This window comes from Ranitomeya variabilis, chromosome 2 (genome assembly GCF_051348905.1).
Source record: "Ranitomeya variabilis isolate aRanVar5 chromosome 2, aRanVar5.hap1, whole genome shotgun sequence".
Classification (NCBI taxonomy): Eukaryota; Metazoa; Chordata; class Amphibia; order Anura; family Dendrobatidae; genus Ranitomeya; species Ranitomeya variabilis.
This window is the reverse complement of record NC_135233.1, coordinates 819,489,627-819,502,993: the sequence shown is the minus strand read 5'-3', so window position 1 is coordinate 819,502,993 and position 13,367 is coordinate 819,489,627. Positions and strand designations below refer to the sequence as shown.

The 13,367-nt window shown below is 44.7% G+C and overlaps 1 protein-coding gene across 1 annotated transcript in view; it reads right to left on the bottom strand.

Annotated features, from left to right (window-relative positions):
* The window catches only part of COL21A1 (collagen type XXI alpha 1 chain), a 614,795-nt gene that overhangs the window by 394,210 nt on the left and 207,218 nt on the right, over positions 1 to 13,367 (bottom strand). Inside the window, exons 4-5 of the mRNA XM_077290009.1 lie at positions 8,763 to 8,931; positions 8,268 to 8,484 (exon numbers count right to left, since the gene is read on the bottom strand). Of these exons, the coding sequence (XP_077146124.1) occupies positions 8,268 to 8,484; positions 8,763 to 8,931 (386 nt within the window). The remainder of the gene's footprint in view (positions 1 to 8,267; positions 8,485 to 8,762; positions 8,932 to 13,367) is intronic.

Below are 13,367 nucleotides of genomic sequence, written 5' to 3'. Positions count from 1 at the left end.
AAATTCGGTTCGGGTACCAGAACCGTACCCGAATTTGAAAGATAATCTGAACATCATTGAAACTTTGGATCTGGAAGAAAAATTCTGTCTCTCTACTTTCCCGGGAACATTGCAACGGACTTGTGGGAGAAGTCCATGTTCGGCGATTAGCACCAGACACTAACTGTCCGGTATGAACCCCGATGGGTTCTCTCATTTCTAGTAACAGCTTTCAGTGCAGATCTGAAGCCAGATCTAAGTAGCTGATTGGCAGTTGTTTTGGTGCTAAACATCATGTTATTTCAATGGACCATTAGACCTTTTAATGTTCCAGGATTTTTTTTTACAATGCTGGTTATCGCCAACTAGAAAGTTATGATAATTATGTTTCGTAGAGCTGTATTTACAATATTGATAGGTGTTTTTAGCATCTTTGGCTGTGCTATATACTCCGTGGGCTGTGTTATATACTACGTGGCTGTGCTATATACTCCATGGGCTGTGTTATATACTCCGTGGGCTGTGCTATATACTACATGGCTGTGCTATATACTATGTGGCTGTGCTATATACTACGGGGCTGTGCTATATACTATGTGGCTGCTATTTACTACGTGGGCTGTTATATACTACGTGGCTGGCCATAAACAATCAGCAACAGGCGCAGTCCGGCCGCGAATTGGCGCGGGATTTGAACCACGCTTCACTAATTGATTGCGGCCGGCCGAATCCTGTGTATTCAATGTATTATTCTAAAATCTTCATAAATAAACTACATACATATTCTAGAATACCCGATAGAATCGGGCTACCACCTAGTTTAACATAAACACCTTACGAATTTGGCAATCTTTCATTTTTGTGCCTTTGATTTGTTCTACATTTCTTCAAAAACACATAGCTTTTTTTCTGTCTCCAAAACATTATCAATGCTTGTAGGGTTTGGTACACTTTTCAATGGCATTTTTATGACATCTACCATACTTTGTGGCAAAAATTACCAATGACCTGGTAACTTTGTTCTACAAGTCAGCACAGTTATTGTGATTCTCAATATGTTTGTAGTACTATCATTAAAAAAAAAAAAGTAAAAAAAAATATTTTGCTTCAGTCATCATATTCTGAGAGTCATACATTCTTTTTGTATTTTTTATTTATTTGATGGTGTGAATTGTTGAATGTTAGCATGTTTTTTGCAGGGTGAGTTTCAGTTGCTATAGGTTTTATTTTAGTGTCAATACAACATTTTGATCAGCAACAAAAAACAGCAATTCTGCCATTTTGATTTCTTTTATATTACAGGGTTCGTTGTTTGGGATAAAATAGAATTAGAACTTACCGGTAATTCTCTTTCTAGGAACCTTCCATGACAGCAGTATCGGAGGATGTCTCCCCACCCTAATAGGGGACAGGAAACAGAAAGAGGTTAAATACCCCTCCCCTTCCTGCAACCACCAGTGTTTTTTCTGGACACAGTAGCATGTATAGTTACCACTTAAGTGCAGGAAAACATCTAATACATAAATCAGATAGGGAGGGAAATTAGTGCTGTCGTGGAAGGTTCCTAGAAAGAGAATTACCGGTAAGTTCTAATTCTATTTTCTCCAGTCACCTTCCACGACAGCTGTATCGGAGTGATACCAACCGCTAATTTCTTTAGGGGGGGACAACAGCTTGGAGAACTCGTCTGCCAAACGATAGGTCCCTATTGAAGTTGAGCCTGTAGTGTCTGGTGAATGTATGGACTGACGACCAGGTGGCGGCTCTGCATATCTGCTCCGATGATGCGTTACCCCTCTCTGCCCAGGAAGTTGAGACTGCACGGGTGGAGTGTGCTTTTAGACAAGCTGGAGGAGTCAGATTCTGGGATGAGTAGGCAAGACTAATGGCCTGTTTAATCCAATTTGCTATTGTACTATTGGCTGCCTTCTTGCCTTTATTTCGTCCTGACCACTGGACGAACGGATTCTGATCCACCCTCCAACTTTCTGTCTGTTGAAGATAGAATAGGACCACTCTACGGACGTCCAGGGTATGAAAAATCTCCTCTTTTGGATTAGAGAGATTCGGACAGAATGAGGGTAAGATGATCTCTTGATTTCTATGGAATTCTGAGACTACTTTAGGCATAAAGGAAGGATCTAATTTGAGTATTATGCTGTCCATAGTTATGGTCAGGAATGGCTCCTGGATTGGCAAAGCCTGTATCTCCCCTATACGCCTGGCGGTAGTGATAGCCACCAGGAAGATGGTTTTAAGGGTCAAGTTTTTTAAGTTGGAGGCTGAAAGGGGTTCAAAAGGGTCACCGGTCAGACTCTTTAGAACAAGATTCAAGTCCAATGGAGGGGTGTGGATAAGACGTCTTGGACGGATTCTAGTTGCTGAAGTTATGAACCATTTGATCCATCAGTGATTTGCCAGATCTTGGTCGAAGAAAGACCCCAGGGCTGACACCTGAACCTTTAGGGTACTAGGTGAGAGCCCCAGCTCCAAGCCCTTCTGGAGGAATTGAAGGATTTGTGCAATCTCTGGGTTGAATGGATCTGGTTTGTTTGGAAAACACCATGAAGAAAATTTCTTCCATATTTTGCCATAAATGGCATTAGTTATCAGCTTCCTACTTTTTTGTAGGGTTTCAATCACGTCTTGAGAGAGCCCTCTGGCTTTCAGGATCTCGGCTTCAGAAACCAGGCTGCTAACTTCAGCTTGCGCAGGTCTGGATGAAATAGAGGACCCTGTTGAAGCAGGTCGCGTCTCTGGGGAAGAAGGATCGGACCTTCTAGGCACATGTCTGTTAACGCGTTGAACCAGCTTCTCCCTGGCCACAATGGGGCTATCAGAATCGTTGTGACTTGATCTATCCGGATTTTCTGCAACGTTCTGGATAGCAATGGGATTGGCGGAAAGGCATATGCTAGCGAAAATTCCCAAGGATGGGAGAATGCGTCCAGCCCCTGAGCCTCGTTTCAGGTGCTTAGGGAGAAGAAGGTGTCTGACTTTGTATTCTGCCTGCTGGCGAACAGGTCCACCTCGGGGGTTCCCCACCTCTGGACCAAGAATAGGAATACCTCCTGGTTTAGGGACCATTCCCCTGGATGAAAGTCCCTCCTGCTGAGGTAATCCGCCTGGGAATTGTCCAAACCCTTTATATGCACTGCAGAGATAGACAGGAGGTGCTTCTCTGCCCAGGAAAAAATCCTTCCAGCAGTTAACTTTAGGCTTGAGTGTCTCGTGCCCCCTTGGTGTCGGAGATAGGCGACAGTAGTCATATTGTCGGACATCACACGTACATGGTGACCCTGGACGAGGGCCGATGAGGCTTTCAGCGCTTCCTCTACTGCTTTTAATTCTCTCAGATTTGAGGAGCTGTGTCTCACATCTGGGGCCCACAACCCCTGAAAGTGGGATTTCTCGATCACGGCACCCCAACCTCTCTGACTTGCATCTGTTGTAAGTACTCTGAGAGGAGTCTGATCCCAGCTGACTCCCCGCTGTAGGTTTCGGGAGTTCAGCCACCATGAGAGGGAGGATCTTACATGAGTGGGAAGAGGGATCTTCCTGGATAAAGCCATCTGGTGTCATCTTGAATATGACAGGATGTGAGATTGAAGAATTCTCGTATGGGCCTGGGCCCAGGGAACTGCCTGGATGCATGATGTTAGTGAACCCAGGATTGACATAGAGTCTCTTAGAGTCGGGAATTTTTGGCCTCTGAATCTGGAGATCCTGTGGACAAGATCAATCCGACGGTCCCTGGGTAGGAAGGACATTCTCTTCTCTGAGTCCAGAAGAACTCTTAGGAATTTCTTCTGTGGAGTCGGCCGGAGATCTCATTTTGCCAGATTCGGAATCCATCCGAGAGATGTTAAAATATTGAGAACCTTCGTCACTTCCTGATTGAGGCATGAAGCTGATGGGGCAATGAGGAGGAGGTCGTCCAAGTATGGAATGACGCAGACCCCTTGTCAGATAAAGATTATCACTTCTGACATGATCTTGGTGAAGACACGTGGAGCTGATGATACTCCGAAAGGAAGGACATTGAAATGGTAATGACAGATCCGCTTTTTTTGGGAAATAGTGAACCTGAGGAACCTCCTGTGGTCTGGGTGTATTGGCACATGGTAGTATGCGTCCCTCAGGTCCATTGTGGCCATTACCCAGTTCTGTCCAATCAGCGGAATTGCTGATCTGATAGATTCCATCTTGAATCTTCGATATCTTATCACCTGATTCAGAGGTTTCAGGTTTACGATGATACGGTGTTTCCCGGAGGGTTTCTTCACCAGAAAGAGATGGGAGTAATGGCCTTCTCCTCTTTCCCGATGTGGTACATGGGAAATCACCTTTGCTTGGAGCAGGCTTAGAATATCCAACCTCAGAGCTTCCTAAAGTTTTGGAGATTTTGGAGAAGTGATCGTTAGACGGTGAGGAGGAGGACTCTCGAATTCCAATCTTAGGCCATCCTGTATGGTACGCAGGACCCACCGATCCCTGGTGATCTCCTGCCACTTGGAGAGAAAATCCGAGAGTCGACCCCCGACCTGGGAGCAGTCATTGCTTCTCAGAGGACTGCTGGGGTTGGGGGACCATGATATTTCTGGCTATCCCACCTTTGGGGTAGCTCCATCGTCCCGCTTTGCCCTTTCCCCTATAATTCTGTTGGGGTGGTTGGTCACGAGGGGAACGAAAAAAACACTTCCTAGGGTTCCTTTGTTCCAGAAGAACTTTCTTTTTGTCCGAAGCCTTGTCCAGGATGTCATCTAAGGCTGGCCCAAAGACATGATGACCTTGGAAAGGAATACCACAAAGTTTGGACTTTGAGGTAATATCTCCTCCCCAGGACTTAAGCCACAAGGCCCTTCTAGCTGAATTTGTAAGGACAGCAGATCTAGCGGCTACCCGAACTGATTCCGCGGAGGCGTCTGCGAGGAATCCAGTTGCTTTTTGGAGCAGCGGGAGAGAATTAAGGATGTCTTCCCTGGATGTACCCTGTACGAGGTGGTTCTCTAAGGTACAAAGCCAGAGAAACAACGATCTGGCCACACATGTTGAGGCTACGTTGGATCTCAATAAATTAGTTGAGGTGTCCCAAGATTTCCTCAATAAACTCTCAGTTTTACGATCCATAGGATCTTTCAGCTGGGAGGAATCTTCAAAGGGTAGGGCCGTTTTCTTGGTTACCCTTGACACCTGAACATCCACTTTGGGCATTTTAAATAAAGAACAGTCTCACTCAAGGGGAAAACGATTTTTAAACTCAGATGGGACGTTTAACCCCTTTTCCGGCAGGCCCCACTCTTGGAGGATAAGGTTCTCGATGTTTTCGTGTATGGGGAATCCCTTTACCGACCTAGGTTTCAGACCCCCGAACATATCATCCTGCACGGAATGGCCCTCTACCTCCTCCTCTACCCCCATGGTGACTCTCACCATGGAGATTAACTCTTCCAAATCCTCAGAGGAGAAGAGGTATTTTTTACTATCAGATTTGGGATCAGAAGTAGAAGTAGAACCCTCGTTTTCCCAGCTATACTCTGAACCTGAGGTATGTATCTCGCCTGAGTCAGAGTCTGAGGCTACCGGGCCCATCTTAGTTTTCTTAGGAGGGGGAGGCTGCGGAGTCGGGGCCTGAGAGAAGGCCGCCATAGAGGACTGAACCTCCTGTCTAATGAGGGTTCTGATGCTGTCCATTAAAGAAGGCTGTTCGCTACACAGCACTTCGTCTGTGCATGGTTGGCAGAGCTTCTTTTTATGCGTTGAGGGAAGCTTGGACGCACAAGCAGCACACTTGCGGCTGGGCATCTTGACTTTCTTAGTGCCAGAGACCTTGTCTCCCTGGAACGAAAGAGGAAGGTGGACTGAGTCGCTTAAATTTAAAAAATGGACAGCAAGGGACATCATCCCACTACTTACGGTAGAGGGGTGCGCGCTGGGCTCTGCAGGAGCAGAGTGTAAGGGTTTGTCGCCGTCCATAACGTCAGAGGTCCAGTGAGTCACAGACAGACGTCTTACTAGGAGGCCTCCCCAGTCAGGAATAAGTACTCTTACCGAGACTCCAGCGAGTTTGGTGCTCCTCCCCCTCGATAGTGTCCCTGGGGGGGGTCCGAGAGGCCCGCCCTGGCCGCCGCTGATGATCCCAGGTCCAGGACGACGGCCAGCACGCGCCGGAGCTCCAGCCCGAAAAACCGGAAGTCCGGGTGCGTGTCACTTCCGGTGCGCGCGCGCCAACCTTCAGCAGCAGCGTGGAGGGAGGAGGAAGCCAGGGAGCTGCAGGTGGACCCCGGAGCACTACACCGCTCTGCATTGCCATCCGAAATTGGCGCAGGAAGAGCGGGCAAAAGGTCCCAAGTCATGTGAGGAACGCGGAGATGGGAGCAGTCTAGAGGAGGAGGAGAAAGGAGCTCCCGACCGCGACTGCCCGGCTATCAGGTAACAGTACTCCCGTTCGCCGGCCACGGCAGCACCATCAAAGAACCTCTTCATGCCCCATAGGGGACAGGAAAAAGCACTGATAGTTGCAGGAAGGGGAGGGGTATTTAACCTCTTTCTGTTTCCTGTCCCCTATTAGGGCGGGGAGACATCCTCTGATACTGCTGTCGTGGAAGGTGACTGGAGAAATATTTTTATGTTTTATTAGTCTATTGTATAATTCTACCTATGATAGCAAAATCTGTATTTGGTTTATCAATCCAACAGATGGATCCACTAAATGATATTAGAAAAAACAGCACAAGTGGAAATAAAACATAACTTTTACTTAAATGTACATAGATAAAAGTAGAAACAATATCACCCAAAGTGTTATAAAAACATGGGGTAAGGTCCCACCAAGAGACCTATAACACCCCCAATAGGATTAAATAAGCAATGCCTGTAGAGGCTCTAGCAAATTGAGGCAGACCAAAGTATGGTTCAGACCATAACTGACTCAATCATATACATATGAATGGCATATAAATTAAATAAAGATATTTAAAGACTGACCCTTCTGTCTGCTCACTCTCTGCAAGATAGCATAGGGGGTGGCAGAACTCATTGTCTCCCTTCTTGAGCACGTAGGCACTGACCTCTCTACACAAGCAGGTCCCCTGATGATTGGCTTGTAAGAAACGCGTCGGGACTGACCATAGGGAGAGTGCAGGGTATGCTGTGACAGGGGTAGCTGTGGACTGCCCTTGTAAGGGCAGGAGCTTTTGGGGATAGCTTACCGGTAGCCCCATAGGGATGGACAGGGTATTGTCGTTTCCCTCTATCAAGTCCCGGTTTACTCCATGACCAGAAGTCTTCCGGTGCTCCTGCTCAGTCGTATTGGAATTGGTGAGATTGTTCCTTTTTATTTCACCATAATAACTATTAGTGACACCACTTTGTAGGTGTTATTTTGTTATTGAGTGATGACTGTTTACATGCGATCAATTGTATGGAGTTATATTGTGCCATTCATATGTATATGATTGAGTCAGTTATGGTCTGAACCATACTTTGGTCTGCCTCAATTTGCTAGAGCCTCTACAGGCATTGCTTATTTAATCCTATTGGGGGTGTTATAGGTCTCTTGGTGGGACCTTACCCCATGTTTTTATAACACTTTGGGTGATATTGTTTCTACTTTTATCTATGTACATTTAAGTAAAAGTTATGTTTTATTTCCACTTGTGCTGTTTTTCATAATTCTACCTATTATATGAATGGAAATATTGGTCTTCGATGAAGCACAAGCTTGGCTTCATAGGAATAGTATTTTGGAGACGAGTTGCAGAGGGGGAGCAATAGGAGTCGTCAACAAACCCCCAAATGATGCTGTCCCCATTGACAGTGGCATCTCAGAGGTTAAACTGTTGTAACCTGAGATAGCTCTCATCACAGCAATTACTCTTGGGTGCCAGTTGCATAACACAGAAAGCATCTGTACTGTTTGGAACATGCTATAGTCCTCGGTCAGCATTACATAGAGATGGAGCCCTTCTGCCATAAATCTATGGCGCACGTTGTCAAGCAGTTGAAATAGACAATCACCTTGATTTCAGTATGTAAATGTTTTGCACAAACAAAATAATTTTACTACAGAAAAAATATCTTGTCTATCTACACATAGTGAAATAAGCAACATATTTAAATATATTTATATATAATTTTGTTTTCATGAGATTGCAAAATGTATCTTCTTCTCTTCACTGTGCCACTCTTGATCATGTACAATCTCATATAATCCCTCTAACTATAATATGCTGTATTACTAGGAAACATATGTCTTAAAATCATGGATTATTAATAGAATATTATACCTTCACTCCAGGTGTAGCAAACTTAACAGTTTGGATATCATTTGTTTGGCTGGTTGTAGTAAAGGACAATGTTTTGTCTTCTCCATTCAATGAAACAGCAGTTTGTACTACTCCATCAAGCGCAACTATTCTCCACAAATCCCATTTCTTTTTTATTTTAAATCTCTGAGTGGACACAAAGACATATGATGGGGGAAGACCTTCTGGAAAAATATTTCTATGTAAAAAACAAAGAAAAAGCAGATTTACAATTTCCCAGCGGAACTCGACGGAAACTGTGCAAAACTCATGAGCTAAATAATCGTATGCAATGCAATTCTTAAAAATGTTATTCCTAAAATAATTTATTTTCAATGTTTTACTATTAAGGTATATAGAATCATCATAGATGACAAATATAGATTAGATAGATTGATAGATAAATATGGGATAAATAGATAGATAGATAGATAGATAGATAGATAGATAGATAGATAGGAGATAGAATTACTTTACCTTGTGAACTCTGTAAGATCGATTTGAGATGTTACTTCATAAGCTTTAATTGCAGAGATGGAACCCTTAACCTTTTTAGCATTTTTCTTATTCATTCCCAAACCTAAAAGTATGTCAAAACCTTTTTCGTCTCGAGCTGCCACTGGAATTCTTGTTGGACAAACAGATTCTGTAGTGTAAGAGGAAATCAATACAGTAAATTGTTTAACTAGTAAGTGACCATATTTAATGATTATGCTCTAGTCTTAAGAGCACATAGTTGTGCACTCTACTTCGTCAAAACACATGCGTTTACTGCTGTACTTACGAGACATTAATATCACAATAAGATCATGACTATATCTCAAACTTTGACAATACCTGTGAATTAATAAATAACTGTAATGATGAAGTATATGAAACAGTTATTATGATGAGCAAAGGACTACTTGATCAAACTCACATTTTTTATGTATGTCCTTTTGTAACGGATCGTTTTTACCAGTGTGTCCCAAAGACATTATACAACCAAAAACCATAGGAACAACTTTTTATCTATATAGTAAGCTGATTTAAGAACTGCTAGTGGCTTATCACAAATGATAGGTGAGACCATATCACCAAGAATTTTGACATAAAATGTACTATGAAAAAAGCTTGTACTTGGAGAGGAGAAAACAATCAGACATCTAGCTTTGTGTGGAGGCTGACAAAACAAACCTTATGGCTAGCCTGTAAGTGTGAGTGTGTTACCCATTAGCAATGATATGAAGGCTGTTAAAGTAAGAAAAAGATTTCCAAATTAAAAGGCCGACATTACAAATCACAAATCTTCACTTGAAAATGAAAGACATTTGCATTTTTAGTGCTACTATTAAAGCCTTAAAGTGGTTGCTTATGACTATGCAGACATAGCATGTGTGTTTACAGTGAGAGATTAGCAAGTTTCAAGTATGTGATTCTAAAATCCAAGGCAGGACTAATCCAGGAGAAGAAATCCCGTGATGGACTTACCCTCCTCCATTGGCATATGCCATAAAGCAAGATTAAAGTTCATTCTTCAAACACTGCACCATTAGTATGGCAAGTCAAACACCTTGTCATTATAATGAAATCGACACACATCCTTCTATAGTAATGGTTGGAGACAGTCGGTGTCAGACGGATTGCACTAAATAAAAAAAATAATAAAGCACAATCGCCACCCGAGGTCCACCATGCAGAAATGCTAGTGAATAATGACAGAATACACAGCGAGCGATTACCCGTACTCACTGGGTTGAACGCCACTCAGTGTGAACAGCACGTGAACTGAACTCACACTCAGAAACTAAACAGATGCTCTGCAATGGAGCTGTGTCACTCGCACACAGAAACAAAGCAGATGCTCTGCAACTGAGCTGTGTCACTCATACACAGAAGTGGACAGATGCTCTGCAACTGAGCTGTGTCATTCGCACGCAGAAACTAAAGAGATGCTCTGCAACTGAGCTGTGTCACTCGCACACAGAAACTAAACCGATGCTCTGCAACGGAGCTGTGTCACTCGCACGCAGAAACTAAAGAGATGCTCTGCAACTGAGCTGTGTCATTCGCACGCAGAAACTAAACAGATGCTCTGCAACGGAGCTGTGTCACTCGCACGCAGAAAATAAAGAGATGCTCTGCAACTGAGCTGTGTCACACATACACAGAAGTGGAACAACAGATGCTCTGCAACTGAGCTGTCATTTGCACGCAGAAACAAAGGAGATGCTCTGCAACTGAGCTGTGTCATTCACACACAGAAATGGAACAGATGCTCAGTATAATACCCTGATTAGTGTTGTGCTTGTTCAGGAACTCTACTGTGTTCACCGCACACATGTAGGAGCCAGATGCTAAGCCAATGGCTAATTGCCCCAATGATGCTAGCTGCTTGCCTACATGTACAGTCCTAAGCTAGACAGACACACAACACCTGCAGACAGAGTGGTAGAGTATCCACTGGCAACAATCACAAACAAATGATACTAGCACACCAGCATGCACCTCTGAGAGCCTTTTTTTATAAACTAGACTCATGACCAGTTGGACAGGACCTTGCCCATGGACCAATCCGGAGCTGCCACATCACCAGAGCAGCTGACATCCGTCCACCAATGAGAAGATGCCACCTCATGGACATGCTCAGTAAGGTGATCTCTGGACTTAGACTCCAGAGTGGCAGGTTGCTCCTGTATAACACTGGTTACAAAGGTCTTGGCTGGAGAGCCTGCAGTAACCAACCATATACCATGAGCCTGAGCAAGACACTGGGACCGACGTTTATGCTGAGCAATACCTGCTGCGGCCAAGCCCAAATGGTAAACTGTTATGATCCTTAGTGGTTGAGGATCACGAATTACTCCAGCTAAGTAACAAACATACGACAAGCTCTAGGGAGGTGGCAAACTGGACTGACCGCAAATCTGAACCTATCCAAACACACTAGAAGTAGCCGGTGAACGTGCCTAAAAAATCCTAGACGTCTCGAGCCAGCCTGAGGAACTAACTACCCCTAGAGAGAAAGAAAGACCTCTCTTGCCTCCAGAGAAATAATCCCCAAAGATATAGAAGCCCCCAACAAATAATAACGGTGAGGTAAGAGGAAGGCACATACACAGGGGTGAAAACAGATTCAGCAAATGAGGCCCACTAATACTAGATAGCAGAAAATAGTAAGGGGTCTGTGCGGTCAGTAAAAAACCCTTACAAAATATCCACACTGAGATTTCAAGAACCCCCGCACCAACTAACGGTGTGGGGGGAGAAACTCAGTCCCCTAGAGCAACCAGCAAGCAAGGAGATCACATCTTAGCAAGCTGGACAAGAAACATGATGAATGCTGATAATAAAAAAATGAACGGACAAAAACTTAGCTTGTCTTGGAGAGGCTGGGAGCAAGGTAATCACAAGGAATCTGAAGAGCACTGAATACATTGATAGCAGGCAAGGAACTGAGTATCCAGGTGAGTTAAATAGGAAATGAACCAAGGATAACGAACGAGCTGATGCAGCCAACCTGCAGAAGACAACAATACACAGTACCGCTTGTGACCACTAGAGGGAGCCTAAAAATAAAGTTCACAACAGTACCCCCCACTTGAGGAGGGGTCACCGAACCCTCATCAAGACCCCCAGGGTGATCAGGATGAGCCGCGTGGAAGGCACGAACCAAATCGGCCGCATGAACATCAGAGGCGACAACCCAGGAATTATCCTCCTGACCATAGCCCTTCCACTTCACCAAATACTGAAGCCTCCGTCTAGAGATACGAGAATCCAAAATCTTCTCCACCACGTACTCCAATTCACCCTCGACCAGCACCGGAGCAGGAGGCTCAACAGAAGGAACCACAGGTACCACATACCTCCGCAACAAAGACCTATGGAACACATTATGAATGGCAAACGATGCTGGGAGATCCAAACGAAAAGACACCGGGTTAAGGATTTCCAAGATCTTATAAGGACCGATGAAGCGAGGCTTGAATTTAGGAGAGGAGACCTTCATAGGAACATACCGAGAAGACAGCCACATCAAATCCCCAACACGAAGTCAGGGACCCACACCGCGGCGGCGGTTGGCAAAGCGCTGAGCCTTCACCTGTGACAACCTCAAATTGTCCACCACATGGTTCCAAATCTGCTGCAACCTATCCACCACAGAATCCACCCCAGGACAGTCAGAAGACTCAACCTGACCCGAGGAAAAACAAGGATGGAAACCAGAATTGCAGAAAAAAGGCGAAACCAAAGTAGCAGAACTAGCCCGATTATTAAGGGCAAACTCGGCCAATGGCAAAAAAGTCACCCAATCATCCTGATCAGCAGAAACAAAACATCTCAAATAAGTTTCCAACGTCTGATTAGTTCGCTCGGTTTGGCCATTAGTCTGAGGATGGAAGGCCGACGAAAAAGATAAATCAATGCCCATCTTAGCACAAAAAGTCCGCCAAAACCTGGACACAAACTGGGATCCTCTATCAGACACAATATTTTCAGGAATGCCGTGCAAGCGAACCACATTCTGAAAAAAGAGGAACCAAATCGGAGGAGGAAGGCAACTTAGGCAAGTGCATCAAATGGACCATCTTGGAAAAACGATCACACACCACCCAGATGACAGACATTTTCTGAGATACTGGAAGATCCGAAATAAAATCCATGGAAATGTGCGTCCAAGGCCTTTTCGGGACAGGCAAAGGCAAAAGTAAACCGCTGGCACGAGAACAGCAAGGCTTAGCCCGAGCACAAATCCCACAAGACTGCACAAAGGAACGCACATCCCGCGACAAGGAAGGCCACCAGAAGGACCTAGCCACCAAATCTCTGGTACCAAAAATCCCAGGATGACCCGCCAACACCGAAGAATGAACCTCGGAAATAACTCTGCTGGTCCATCTATCCGGGACAAGCAGTCTCTCTGGTGGACAACGGTCAGGTCTATCCGCCTGAAATTTCTGCAGCACTCGTCGCAAATCTGGGGAAATGGCAGACAAAATCACTCCCTCTCTGAGAATACCAGCCGGCTCAGAAACTCCCAGAGAGTCAGGCACAAAACTCCTAGAAAGTGCATCAGCCTTCACGTTCTTCGAACCAGGC